This window comes from Phocoena sinus, chromosome 1, assembly GCF_008692025.1.
Source record: "Phocoena sinus isolate mPhoSin1 chromosome 1, mPhoSin1.pri, whole genome shotgun sequence".
Lineage (NCBI taxonomy): Eukaryota > Metazoa > Chordata > Mammalia > Artiodactyla > Phocoenidae > Phocoena > Phocoena sinus.
In genome coordinates this window covers 140743421-140757920 of record NC_045763.1, presented here as the reverse complement: position 1 = coordinate 140757920, position 14500 = coordinate 140743421, and the positions used below count along the sequence as shown (strand labels likewise).

The window sequence follows — 14500 nt, the reverse complement described above, 5'->3', positions numbered from 1 at the left end:
ATATAATGTTTTAATATTGCATACAAGCACTATATTTAAAGCACTATATATATATATATTGGTCAAAATGCTTTTGGTTGGGAAGGAAGACAGAAGTCCAATTCAGGGGAATATTTATTGTTTCATGTAACTGGGAAAGCCAGAACTCAACTAATGTAATGTCATCAGAGAATTCTTCTCTTTCAATCAGGGGCTCTCCTGGTGAACTAATGTTCACTAGTAGCTCAGGATTCATATCCTACCAGTTTCTCAACCCAAGGGGAAAGAACCGGTTCTTTTTCAATAGCTACAATAGAGAAATCCTGGGCAAGATTCTGACTGGCCCAGTTTGGAAACAAACTAACAAAATGTGTTTCAAAGGTCCTCACACTCCTAGATTACTCTTTTTCTCCTTCATAACTGTTATTCTTGCAGTGAGCTGATCTTAGCTAAATTTTAGGAGAATGTAATCTGATTAAATTGATTCACCTTAAGGTACTTAAAATGATAGCTTTATCATTTGCAACTTATCAATAAATGAACTGATAATTGTTACAATGTCAGAATAAGAAAAGGACTTAAGGCAGTGTGGATAAAGACAGTTTTAATCAGGTTCACTAAATCATGCCAATATAGAAGGATACATTCTTTCATACACAAGGCATAGAAATCTGGACATCTCTGCCCTTCTCCTCACACTATTTGTGAGTGCAAATATTTGGCAGTGTATTGGGAAGATGCTGTGAGAGTGGTCTGTCCTTGGTTCAGGCAATAAGAGATACATGGTAGAGAACAGAAAAGAAATAATAAAACTAAGTCAGCTTGTATTTTTTTTATCATCATGTACAGAAATTCTAAACAATATCAGTGATATAATATCCATCCCCACCTTGATGGACCAGTCCCATTGTTCCTGCATCCCCCTGGGGTTCCTTGCCAATACTTCCTCCCATCTCCCTATTCAAGCATGCCAGAATAGAAGTCAGAGCCTTGGCATATTACTTTTCACAACTATTGATACATGACTAGGGGAATTAATGTATTGGTGACTTGCATTGTAAAGAAAAGAGTGAACTGAGACTGCAAGAGGAAAAATTCAAGAGACAGTGCTTTACAAAATGGATTATAATTCATGTGTTATGAGCAGTAAGTATAATCTTGAAATATAAAATAATTGAATTAGCCCCCCAAATAAATTCGACAGGAAAAGTCTATTCTGGAAGAACAATTCATTTGTCAGCTGAGCAAAAGAAGCTTATAAGGAACAGCTGAATAATGCCAAATGTCTGTTAAACTAATTTAAAGGCAAGCATATGAATTTGATTTGGATCAGAGTGTCTGTCTTCCTTGCCATGTAGCCCTGGCCAGGGAGGGAGTATCATTGCTGGTCCAGCAGGTGGCACTCTTTTCTTTGTGCACTAGTACTAAACTAACAACTAACTTGTCCAAGTACAAGGTAGTTCAGAGTCCTGCCTTCAGAAGAACCCTATAATCTGTTTATCTACGGCAATAACATGGTTATAGATTTCACAAGGGTAACTATGCTGGTCTGGTCTTTGTCAAATTTTTTTCTTAAATCAAAGACTTGTTTTATTATGGTACACGGACTGGGACTGATGTGAGGGGGTGGATGTAGTGGGCAACCACTGCCCTGATTAGCATCAGATGTCCATCCCGATGGCCATGAATGTGCCAAAGGTGCCGCCGCTCTGCATCATGGTTTTCCTGACACCGCCCATCAGACCCCGACCCCGTATTCCGATCCTGAGACAGGAAAAGATGCTGAAGAGCGCCCCTGCCGCCATGCCCGCGGTGCAACCCATCACAAAACCCATCTTCACGAGGTGGAAGCAGCTTGGCTGGAACTGTGCGTAGGGACTCAAGGCCACCAGCATCTCGCTTGTGGCCTTGGTCACTTTTGTTCTTTGTCAGATTTGAAGATTGGTCCATACACATCTAACTACCCCATTGGGTCTAGAGTTTGTCATCCTTAGTTTTAAGCCTTTATCGGTTTCTATGCTATGTCTAAGGTCTTGCACAATGCTGGAGGTCTACATAAAATTGTGATGATTCATATTTGAAAAGTAGGTTGAGCAAAAGTAATGTTTCTCAATTAAAACAAAATATTTTTCTAATAAAAATTCCACACATTCTTGGAGCTTCTGAAACTTCCCCTCAAGAATCACTGATGAGAAGTTGGATTCCATCTTCTACATATTCTTTCTAGAAAAGATTTTATCCAGTTAATTTTCTACAGTTTGTATTACAAAAACAGGTTTTTTTGTCTTTCAAATATACAATTAAAACACAATGGGCACATTTTTTTCCCTTTCAAAATTGATCCTAACGTCCTGCCTCCTGGAGAGTGTGATTTGCTGGTCACAAATTAAAGGTACTAAAATAAGCACAAGAATAAAAAGAACTAACATTGATATGTTAATAAAAGCAATTAATAACCAAACAGTAAAACACCTTTTCATTTATTACCTCTTACTACCATGCTAGTGTCATTTAGAGAGTGCTAAATATGTGCTAGACATATTCATATGTAATAAGTTCATTACATATATGACATCATTTAATTTTCAGATACCCAGTTTGAAGAAAAGAAATATAAAGCTTACAAACTTTATTTCCCCAAGTCATGTGGCAAGTCAGTATCAGAATGAGGATTTCTAAAGCTTTTACCCCTGAAAAAGACAGAACATATTAGAGTATTGCAACAATCTTGTTAGTAAGTGAAGGAGCTTCATTTAAAAAAAAACAAAAACAGTTCATAAAATGACTTTCAATAGTTAACCCTATTTTGTACAACAACCTATAACAGATATTAAGATTAGGCCTTCTTTAGAAGTTGTACAAAGAGGAGAGGGGGAGAGAGTGTTAAGTAAAGATGGGAGAGGGTCAGAGACAAATTAAATTGATTTTACAATTTGCCTATGTTTAGCACAATCTTCAAAGAAGATTATTCAATAAAGAACATAAGGAAATATGTTTTAATAAGCTAAATGTGTTTAATTTGCAGTGTGTGTTAAACAGGTAAATGCCTTTAATATATATAAAGTTCTTACAAATCAATAAGAATAAGAAGTCAATAGGAAAATGGAAAAGTATAACAATAGCCATTTCAGAAAGGAACACATATGGCCAGAAAATCCATGGAAAAACTAATTAACCTTCTCGTTAAGAATTTCAAAATTAAACGATAGAACGTTATACCAATTTCAACTCCCCAAATTGCCAAATATTAAAAGGAATAATGAAAATAATAATAATAAATAATAAAAGATATGCCAAAGTCCAATGTGATTGAGGAGTAGGGAAATAGGTATGCATCCATTGCTAGTAGATAGGTGAATTAATTTACATTTATACAATGAACTATCATGGACCTATATCTAAATATTTAGATGGAAATATTCCAGATGAAAAATTATGATACAGATTACAGAATACATATAGAACATCATTTCATTTTGATAAATAATTATAAATAAATGTATATATAGTTATAAATTATAATTGCATATACATTTGTATGTAAATTTGTAGGAATCTACATCAGACTGGTAATTGGGGTTATCTAAAGATATTGATGTCGGGATTTGGGTGAATTTTCCAGGTTTTTTCTTTTTGTTTATCAGTTGTGTCTAATTTTTCTATAGTAAAACCTGGTTACTTATGTAAATAAACAAAAGCAAGATTCAAAATAAAAGAAGCAGTATCGTGGTTAAGAGGATGAACTCTGGAGTCAGGTAAGCCCAGGTGATGGGTGACCTCGATAAATTCCTTAAACTTCTTAATCTTTGTTTCCTTACCTGTAAAATGATGATAATAATAGTGCCTACCTCAGTGGGTTTTTGTGAAGATTAAATTAGAAAGCTGATGTGACCTACTGTTTGTGCTTACCAGTCAATCAAGTAACTACAGAGGTTATACTCGGATATTACAGGGCAGTACAAGGTACTTGGGGAAATGCACAGTTTGAGATTGTCCCTGCTCTGCAGGCAGTTAAATTCCCAAATAGACAGATGTCACTAACTCAAATGAGAACATGGCAAACAAGGGGTTCAAAGTTCTATGACATGCAAGGGAATCCCAAAACACAGTCACATTTTCAATGTGCTAAATGTCTATTAAACTAATTTGTTCCTTTAAAAAAAGGTAATTTAAATGGGCGAATTATATTTCAATTAAGATGTTAAAAAAAGATAATCATTTTAGTATGTGAAACTTACCTGAAAGAAATGGTCTCAAGAGTATTTTAAGACCCAAAACACCGATGCAATACAAAAACTAACATTGTAAAGGAAATTTTCTAAACTAGCTGATTTGAATCATATGAAGTTGAATCTGGTTCATAAAGTTATTGAACTGCTTGGAGACTCATTTTAGTGTGTGATTAATAAAATGATTCCCACATAGGATTTGCAAATATTAAATACTATGACTAAAATAATGAATTCCTTAATTTTTCCTGTAAACCGATTGGGGAAAAAGAGCTTTATTTGGGGAAAAAAGGGAGCAGAAGTTCTTGCTTAATGTAACATCAGTGATTTTCAAGGTCCAATTAAAATACACTTTCTCTAGAAAATTGCCTCTTTGACCACTCTGTCCTTACTGATAATAACAATCCTCGTTTCCATTTACTGAACACTTATTATGTTCCTCGGAATATGTTAAGTGCTTCACAGACCCAATCAAATTTAATTTTGACTATACTATGAGGTAAGTGTTATTAGCTCCACTTAACAGATAAGGAGACTAAGACAGGTAAGTTAAGAAACTTGACCAGGTCACATGGCTATTAAGTATATCTATCAGGTTAGGATTCCAAGCTGGAACTGTCTGGTTACAAAGCTTGTTAATAACTACACCATACAAAGTCCTTCCTTGTACTTTGTTCATTCTGTGAATGCTACAAATGAGCAAAGAATGATAGATCAGTATAATCAGTCTTTTCTCAGTGTATTCCCAAATAAGAGCTAAAGAGCTAAGACAAGCTAAAACTATACTCTGGCAGGAGATCCAAGCTAGTTTTATTTAATAACAATAACAGTATTCTGAGGCATAATTATAGCAGTTTATATAATGAAAGGAATTACTACTCTGAGAAAATATACTTAATAGAGCCAACTAGAATATTGAGAAAAGAGTTGAACATTGAATTGTTTAAATGATTGAATAGTTATCAGGAAATGCTCTTTATTCACTGAGATCACAGCTTTCATTGACTGCAGATTCTTACATTTTATATTTCACGCATTCACTTATTCAGTAGCCGTCCACTAAGCACCTACTATGTGCTAGGTGTCGTTCTAGGCATTTAAGATATATCAGAGAACATAAAATCCCTGTCCTTAAAGAAAAACAATAATAATAATAAAGAAAACAAAGAATTTTTTAAAAATCCCAAGAAACAACAGTATCCACAAAGACAATTCCTGACCTCGTGAAGTTTCCATCTCAGTGGGGAGAGACAGACAATGAAATATGTCAGATGATGCTAGGGGATATGAATAGAAATAAGAAAGGGTAAGAGGAAGAGAGATGAAGGCTGGTGTTTAAATAGGGGGTTGAGAAAAGCCTCTCGGAGGTGTTAGCATTTAAGTAGAGCTATGAATGAAGTGACAGAGTTGGAGAGTAAGCCCTGTGAATTACCTGAGGGAAGAGAAATCTAGGACACACTAGAGCTTGGTGTGTCCTAGAGGAGGCAAAAAGGCCAGTAGGGCTGGGATAGAGAGAGCAAGGGGGAGGGAGAGTGTGTGGTAGATGAGGGCAGAGAGGAAGTCCCGCCGAGTGTCTGTGACAGACTTTGTGTTTTTTTCTCTGAAGGAGGGAGACCAGTTAGGAGGCTATTGTAATCATCCAGGTGAGAAATGATGGGGTTGATAGCAGTGAAGGGGATGAGAAATGGTTAGATATTGGATGTATTTTGAAAGTAGATTTGAAAGGATTTACTGATGGATTGGAACGTAAGGTGTGAGAGACTGGGTGTGAGATATGAGAAATCTTTGTGCTAAAACGCTAGATAATTAACCTTGGAGGGAAAAGCCTTCAAAGTCCTCCACAGGCCTGGTTCTTGTGTGAACAGACCATTTGACCTTGGAGGTTAAGTCAACAGGAATCACTAAAATCTGACCGCTAAGAATAGGAAGAAATGAGTGGTGACCCTTCTACCAAGCTGGTTCTTGTTTGGGAGAAGCTGCCAAGCTAAACAGTGGTTGTGGGAAAAGAACAAGTGCACTTTCTAATGAACTATTTCTAGTTTGCGGAGGGGAGGAACCGAACCTAAAGATGTTAAGAGCAGACTAATCAAGATCCAGCCTTCGGTTCTCCGTAGCTTTTTCTATTTCCCTCTTTTTTTCCCTTCATCCCCCACTCCCTCCTTGGTCCAACTTCTTGGCTGCAGGAAGGGACAGTTTACCACTGGTTCTCAAACGTCAACAGGCATCAGAATTACCTGGAGTGCCTGTGAAAACAGATTGCTGGGCTCCACTCCCAGAGTTTCTAATTGGGGCGCCGTGTGTGTGTGTGTGTGCGTGTGTGTAGAGCGGAAAGGTGCCGAGATTTTGCGTTTCTAACAAGTTCTTAGGTTATGCTTGAGAAGAACTGTTGCTTCCGTACCGGAGAGGAGGGCGTGCAGAGCAAGGAGCTCTGGAACTCCACCTCGTGAAATGTGAGGGGGAAGGTTCCAGCTCACAGAGGTTTCCAGTCACTAGGGAAATTGTCCTCTTACCCCAAGGTGAAAATAAGAAGCCAGAGAAGAGAAGAAGCGGGAAGTAGTCCTTCCAGACCAGACATCCCCTCGGAGCTTCCCAGTGAAACGAAGGCGGGAAGAAAGCCCCGGGCCAGCCCACAGATCTTCAGAGGGCGCGGACCCGTAGGAGGCGCCCGAGAAGGCCGCGCCTCTTGGAGGAAGTTTGCCCTTTAATTGCAGAGCTCAGATCTCCGTCTCATCAACTTCCAGGAGCGGGCGGCGGGCGCCGACGGGAGTGTCAGTCCCTCCCGCCCAGGGACTGGGTCGGGCAGCCGCGGCGTTCAGCGTTCTCCCGCACCGTCGCCATGGGCGGCTCGGCCTCCAGTCAGTTGGACGAGGGCAAGTGCGCCTACATCCGAGGTACGCCCGCCGGGGGCTTCCCGGGATCGCGACGCCCGTCTGCCCGGAGCCTTGGGCCAGGCTGGGCCCCCGGGCACTGGCCCCAGAGGGGGCGACCCGACTGGCGTCCGCAGCGCCCCTGCCCGCCACGGCCCGCTCTCCACCGGCGTGCGCGGGGATGACAGGGGCGCACGGGACGCTCAGCCAGGGTTCCAGCAACCGGACGGCAGTTCGGCCCGCGCGCCCTGGCCCGGGTGGGGTGCAGGGCAGCCAGGGCGAAGGGGCTGGGGGTGCTTAGGGAAGCGCCGCCGGGCGGTTGGGAGACGCAGGTGAAGGTTGTGGAGAGGAGGACCACCCAGCTGCCTCCACTCGGGCCTCTTCGTTGTCTGTTCTGCACACCCCGCCCCCTGCCCAGCAACACCTCGCCGTCCTGTACCTGGCATTGGACTCAGTTCTGAGCTCTTTCTGAACTTGCCGCAGAGAGAACAGTGGGGATGTCCCCTCGCTTCTAGAGATTCCCCTGGGGATTCCCGGCATATAAGGCAGAATTTCCCTGGCCTGGTTTTGTAAGACGCAGCGTCGGCCACAGCTTTACTTGAGCTTCGTAGTGTCACTTGTGGGATGATTTCATCAGAGGCAGAAAGGACAATGTCATCAGGCCCCCAGGTTGTGCGGTTCCCTTCTCTTCCCGGAGGTGAGAGGTTGGGGAAAACCGAAAGAGGAACACTGGCATATTGGGTAACAGTTGCTAAAGTTGTTTATGGGGAGAAACTCATTCGGGAGCCTTTCTGGAATATAGTGATACAGTAAAGAGTGTGAGGCAGAAGAAAACAAAACCCAAACTGAGCTGAAACTGCAGGAAATCATGATTCTTTATCTCCTGCGTGTAATTGGCCTCTTTCTCTTCCCTCCCCCGCAAACCTTGCCGACAACCACTACCTAACAGTTGGTTATCTTGTGAATTTAGTTTTTCTGGCTTTAGAAATACCTTCTAAACTAGGTATTATACTCTAGGTTTTACCCTAATTCTGCAAAAAAATGTTCTTTCTGGTACCTCTTTCTGGCCCCTGAACCATTTCCTAAGAGGAAAGCATTTATTTAGTGTCTTTATTCCAAATTTGCTTTCAGTCACCACAACATTTAAAACCATTTAAAAAGGATATCAAATTAAGGCACTTGAGAGCAATTTAACTGATTTTCCAGACTTCTGCTCTGGTGCTTTGAGAGGTAGAAGATCATCAACAACCTCTACTGTCGGAATAAAACCTGGTCAAGTATCCCTTTGCTGTTGTTTGTTTAAAATGGGGAAAGGATGGATGATTTGTTTATATGAGAAAAAGAGCTAAACCAAGTCTGCCTTAATCTTACAAATTTGGCTACATGCTTGTTATTTACACCAATGGTTAGTGGACTGAAAGAACAATGTATTAGAACGTTGTGAGAAGGGGCTTGCATTTAATTATTAGCAAAATATGTTGATGGCATTTATTTTATAAAACTTTGTTTCACTGAAAAGCATAGAAACGTCAAGTTGCAGCATGGCCTCTACGGTAATCAGTGGAAGTCCCACAGTGTGAGGGGGTTAACTTGCTTGAAGAAGACTTCATGGTTATCATGGATGTTGCTGCAGACACAAGCATTGTACTCATGTGATAAGAAAATGTGTTACCTTTTTCATTCTGAAATTAAATTATGACATACAAAAATATGAGCTAGCTAGTACACAGGAAGGACTTGTAATAAATGCGTTCTGAATGCATAAAACTATAAGCAGATTGTGTGACAGTCATTATATCCTCTAGTCTTGTTCAGTTATATCTCCTCATTATTTGTTTGCGAGGGCACTTTCAAGGTATGTAGGGGTGGAGGGAAGAGAAGAGTTAAAGTTAGAATACCTCCAGAGAAAATGAGAAGTTGCCTCGTTTGAGAATACTAGTCTTGCCAAAAAGAGAAAAGAGCACTGGAAAAATGCGTGGTGTTGTGAATTGTTAGTGCATGAGCAAAAGAAGTTCATGAGGCTGTGATTTCCTGATGGTTTTGAAGCCCCAGATCCCTGAAAAAAACCATAACCCTGTCTTCACTGCTTTGCCCATCCGTTAGCCCACAAATATTCTCAAGCTTTGATTTAATTGTGAGCAGAACAATTGAAAGTATGACAGTAAAGTTTAAGCACGATTTTATAACCTTTCTCATAAAGTAGCCGCCAGTGAAATATTATAGATTTGAAATCTCCTGTAGCTGAGAAGATAACTTTCTTTCAAGCTTTATAAACTTTGCCAACATGGAGAATAACTAGTCAATACATTTGGAGTGAATTTTGCTAACTTAATCTTGTACGTGTTATGAGCAGCTGTATTGCTAGTAGGCTAATGATTCTGTATCAGCACTTACTTTTGGTCAAATCATTTAATAGCTGCCACCTGGTTTGTGTGCCGCAAACCTTTGTATTATTAGTGATCTTTGTCCCATGGATATTTTGAAAGTACATTATTTCTTAAGATTTGGTAAATCTCTAGATAAAGGGGCACCAGAAGTGTTAAAGGAGTTACTTCATTTCTAAAGATGTTAGTTTTGAAAATTAGTACCGCGCTCATGTTTTTTAACAACAGAATACATTTTGGGGATGTGTCTAGAAGTCTTTCAGTAACTTCCCTTGATGAGATGTTGCTATTAATAAACAATACTAAGACCAGCTTGTAATCACATGGGTAGTGTCATCTGTTAGCCATCAGGAATGCTTTTAACAGTGACCTAAAAGGATCTTGCTTTAATGAGAAAGAAAGCTCATAAAATCCAGGCATCAGTGGTCAATTTAGGGCACTTTTCTCTTTTCCTGCCCTGTGTTTTTTTCCTTTTAAACTTTTGGTATGCCTAAAAGTGAACTACAGCGTCAAAAAACACAGCGTTTTCCTGTTAAAGCAATAATTTTATTTCCTTTAAAAAATTACCATTGAATTGTTGATGAATCAAAAGAAAACAAACTTGAAAACTCTCTCACATATGTCCTGTGGAGGGTCGGAAAAGTACTGGAAAATCAATGCTGCGGCTGAGAACTGAGGGATACTTGGGTTCTTGGGGTGGGCTGGGGGATGCTGGAGGACACCTCTAGGCCTGGTAGCAGCAAATAGCAATCAGGAAAACTGTTCTTCTCCTAGACTGACTATCACATTGTCAGCCACACCTCACCTGTAAAGCGGCTTCCTCTGAAATACTCATCAGTGATCTGATGCTTATAAAGGAAGAAATGAGTTTCAGCTTAAAAACAACATGTATTTCTCTCAGAGGAATTTTCTCATATTTATACCATAAGGGTTAACTTAGGTGGCTGTATGTGAAATTTATGCTGATGATAGTGTCTGGAGTGAAGTCTCCCTAGACCAGGTGAATGGAAGATAGGGAGTTTGCAGTCTCCTCAACCTAGATGCGTAGTTATTAGTCCACACATTTGCTTGTTCTTCAGCTGTAATTTGTTGGTAGGAGATGGGTAAAAGAACTGGTCTGATGTAATCTCAGAATTCAATTTATCTCTAGTAAAAGTACAGTTGACCCTTGAACAATATGGGGGTTAGGGGTGCTGACCCTCTGTACTGTCGAAAATCTGTGTATAACTTATAGTAGGCCCTCCGTAACTGCGGTTCCTTGCTATCCATGGATCCACATCCACGGATTCAACCAACTGTGGATCATGTAGTGCTGTAGTATTTACTATTGAAAAAAAGTAAGTGGACCCACGGAGTTCAAACCCATATGTTGTTCAAGGGTCAACTGTATATTGTAATGGAATTTTAGGATACAGGGTGTGGTAGACACTATTAGATGCCAACCCAGCGTCGTTTCCCCATTCCTCTTTCATAACAGAGCCCCAGTTTTGTTAGGGCAGCCCTCTGTTTCCGAGAGGCTAGCCCCACTTATGGCTTCTGAGAGATGGGTGCTAGTTGGTCCATGCCTATCATGGTGGTATGTTCTTGTCAGTGATTGCAGTTGACCCTTGAACAACATGGATTTGAACTGCATGGATCCACTTATATGCAGGGTTTTTTCAATAGCAAATTCTGCAGTACTATATGATCCACAGTTGGTTGAATCTGGGCATGTGGAGCCACAGATATGGAGGAACTGCAGTTACTGAGGAACGCATATATGGAGGGCCAACTGTGCAGAGTGGGGGGCGCCCCTCACAGCCATTTCCCCGCTGATGTTCAAGGGTCAACTGTATACAAGGCATGGGATTGTGATGAAATCTGGCCACTGAAGCTTTTTTGTTTTTTGGCTGTGTTGGGTCTTCGTTGCTGCATGTGGGCTTTTTTCTAGTTGTGTTGTGGTGCGTGGGCTTCTCATTGCGGTGGCTTTTCTTGCTGTGGAGCATGGGCTCTAGGTGCGCGGGCTTCAGTAGTTGTGGCACGCGGGCTTAGTTGCTCTGCGGCATGTGGGATCTTCCCGGACCAGGGATCAAACCAGTGTCCCCTGCATAGGCAGGTGGATTCTTAACCACTGCGCCAACAGGGAAGTCCCTGTCCATTGAAGCTTGAAGGGAACTTTGCTGGCTGCTTCTAAGAAAACTTTCTTCCCTTTTCAAAAGGAGACAAAGGGAAGAGATGTATTCTCTCCTTCTTTTGGATTTTATTGCGTCTGAAATGTGATGCCTGGAACTGCTGTTTTTATCTTGATGAGCAGGAGGGGCACTAGCTTAAGACATAGGCAACACCTGGAGCAGTGCCAGGCTGAGGCAGTCTCAGAGAGGAGAAGCTGGAGCCCAGCAAACCTCGCTGATTGCCTGCCCTACTCTTGAGTACGTCTTGTTGTGATAGATACTAAGTCCTCTTTGAGCTGGGCTGGTAGAGACTGCTAGTTATCCCCTAATATAATTCTCTCTTGCTTTTTAAAATAATAGAACTTCCAAATGTTAGCTGGCCACACGAACTCCTAGAATAAAGATATTTCCCAGTCTCCTTTGCAACTAGATAGGGTCATGTAACTGAGTTTTGGCTAATGGGATGTAGGTAGAAGTGCTGTATGCAGTCCCCAGAAAGTGACCTTAAAGGGAAAGGGTGTGCCTTTCTTTGTCCTGTCCTCCATACTGCTGGCTAGATTGCGAAAGTGACTGGAGCAGCCATCTTGGATGATGGCTTGTCCTTTAAGAAGGAATTCATGCAAAGTGGAATAAGTGGACAAAGGAGCCTAGGTTCCTGAGGACTTCATGTAGTAGAACTTACATACCAGCTTTGGACTACTTACCTCTGGACCATAATAAGGGAGAAATAAACTTCTATCTTACTTAAGCTAGTGTTATCCGTGCTATTACTGTTATCCACAGTCAAACTTATCCTAACTAATATAATTTTCTTCTGTTATTTATGGCCCAAAGCATTCTAGCCAGTACACTAAGTGCTGCCTTATTAGGTCCCCCTCAAGAAAAATTAATCCAAAGAAAGTAGGAAGTGGGTAAGAATTATCCCATTAGTATTTGTCTCAGTTCCTAATTTGTAGAAATAAATGGGTTCTCCTAAGAAGTGAGGAATTGCAGTGCCTCAGGTGGGAACAGCAGGGACGGGGGAAAAGCAGAAGGAGAGGGCCCTGTGTAAATAATGCACAAAGATATATTGATCCCATTATGGTTTTTTTTTTTTTAAACATCTTTATTGGGGTATATTTGCTTTACAATGGTGTGTTAGTTTCTGCTTTATAACAAAGTGAATCAGCTATACATATACATATGTTCCCATATGTCTTCCCTCTTGCGTCTCCCTCCCTCCCACTCTCCCCATCCCACCCCTCCAGGCTGTCACAAAGCACCGAGCTAATATCCTTGTGCCTTGCGGCTGCTTCCCCCTAGCTATCTACCTTACTACGTTTGTTAGTGTGTATATGTCGATGACTCTCTCTCGCTCTGTCAAAACTCACCCTTCCCCTCCCCATATCCTCAAGTCCGTTCTCCAGTAGGTCTGCGTCTTTATTCCTGTCTTACCCCTAGGTTCTTCATGACATTTTTTTCCCCTTAAATTCCATATATATGTGTTAGCATACGGTATTTGTCTTTTTCTTTCTGACTTACTTCACTCTGTATGACAGACTCTAGGTCTATCCATCTCATTACAAATAGCTCAATTTCATTTCTTTTTATGGCTGAGTAATATTCCATTGTGTATATGTGCCACATCTTCTTTATCCATTCATCCGATGATGGGCGCTTAGGTTGTTTCCATCTCCAGGCTATTGTAAATAGAGCTGCAATGAACATTTTGGTACATGACTCTTTATGAATTTCGGTTTTCTCAGGGTATATGCCCAGTAGTGGGATTGCTGGGTCATATGGTAATTCTATTTGTAGTTTTTTAAGGAACCTCCATACTGTTCTCCATAGTGGCTGAACCAATTCACATTCCCACCAGCAGTGCAAAGGTGTTCCCTTTTCTCCACACCCTCTCCAGCATTTACTGTTTCTAGATTTTTTGATGATGGCCATTCTGACTGGTATGAGATGATATCTCATTGTAGTTTGGATTTGCATTTCCCTAATGATTAATGATGTTGAGCATTCTTTCATGTGTTTGTTGACATTCTGTATATCTTCTTTGGAGAAATGTCTATTTAGGTCTTCTGCCCATTTTTGGATGGGGTTGTTTGTTTTTTTGTTATTGAGCTGCATGAGCTGCTTGTAAATTTTGGAGATTAATCCTCTGTCAGTTGCTTCATTTGCAAATGTTTTCTCCCATTCTGAGGGTTGTCTTTTGGTCTTGATTATGGTTTCCTTTGCTGTGCAAAAGCTTTGAAGTTTCATTAGGTCCCATTTGTTTATTTTTGTTTTTATTTCCATTACTCTAGGAGGTGGGTCAGAAAGGATCTTGCTGTGATTTATGTCATAGAGTGTTCTTCCTATGTTTTCTTCTAAGAGTTTGATAGTTTCTGGCCTTACATTTAGGTCTTTAATCCATTTTGAGCTTATTTTTGTGTATGGTATTAGGGAGTGATCTAATCTCATACTTTTACATGTACCTGTCCAGTTTTCCCAGCACCATTTATTGAAGAGGCTGTCCTTTCTCCACTGTACATTCCTGCCTCCTTTATCAAAGATAAGGTGTCCATATGTGCGTGGGTTTATCTCTGGGCTTTCTATCCTGTTCCACTGATCTATCTTTCTGTTTTTGTGCCAGTACCATACTGTCTTGATTACTGTTGCTTTGTAGTATAGTCTGAAGTCAGGGAGCCTGATTCCTCCAGCTCCTTTTTTCATTCTCAAGATTGCTTTGGCTATTCGGGGTCTTTTGTGTTTCCATACAAGTTGCGAAATTTTTTGTTCTAGTTCTGTAAAAAATGCCAGTGGTAGTTTGATAGGGATTGCATTGAATCTGTAGATTGCTTTGGGTAGTAGAGTCATTTTCACAATGTTGATTCTTCCCATCCAAGAACATGGTATATCTCTCC

The 14500-nt window shown here is 40.7% G+C and overlaps 2 protein-coding genes and 1 long non-coding RNA gene across 5 annotated transcripts in view; 1 reads left to right on the top strand and 2 right to left on the bottom strand.

The window, feature by feature from the left end:
• Nucleotides 1-888: 888 nt before the first annotated feature.
• LOC116739174 (reactive oxygen species modulator 1-like) lies at nucleotides 889-1874 on the bottom strand. Its single transcript, XM_032603359.1, has one exon. It carries the CDS (start codon nucleotides 1872-1874, stop codon nucleotides 1641-1643), a length of 234 nt encoding a protein of 77 aa, XP_032459250.1. The 3' UTR covers nucleotides 889-1640.
• Nucleotides 1875-1929: 55 nt separating this feature from the next.
• On the bottom strand, nucleotides 1930-8609 carry LOC116739182. The gene is made up of 3 exons (XR_004345479.1): nucleotides 7515-8609; nucleotides 2604-2669; nucleotides 1930-2202 (listed from the first exon to the last, which is right to left on the bottom strand). It is a non-coding gene; the product is annotated as an uncharacterized LOC116739182 (long non-coding RNA).
• Nucleotides 6832-14500, top strand: part of NIBAN1 (niban apoptosis regulator 1) — a 172131-nt gene continuing 164462 nt past the window's right edge. Inside the window, exon 1 of one of the 3 annotated variants that reach the window (XM_032603338.1) lies at nucleotides 6832-7099. In XM_032603338.1, coding sequence (XP_032459229.1) covers nucleotides 7045-7099 — 55 coding nt within the window. In that variant the 5' untranslated portion in view covers nucleotides 6832-7044. The remainder of the gene's footprint in view (nucleotides 7100-14500) is intronic. The other 2 variants (XM_032603328.1, XM_032603346.1) reach the window with 2 other exon arrangements.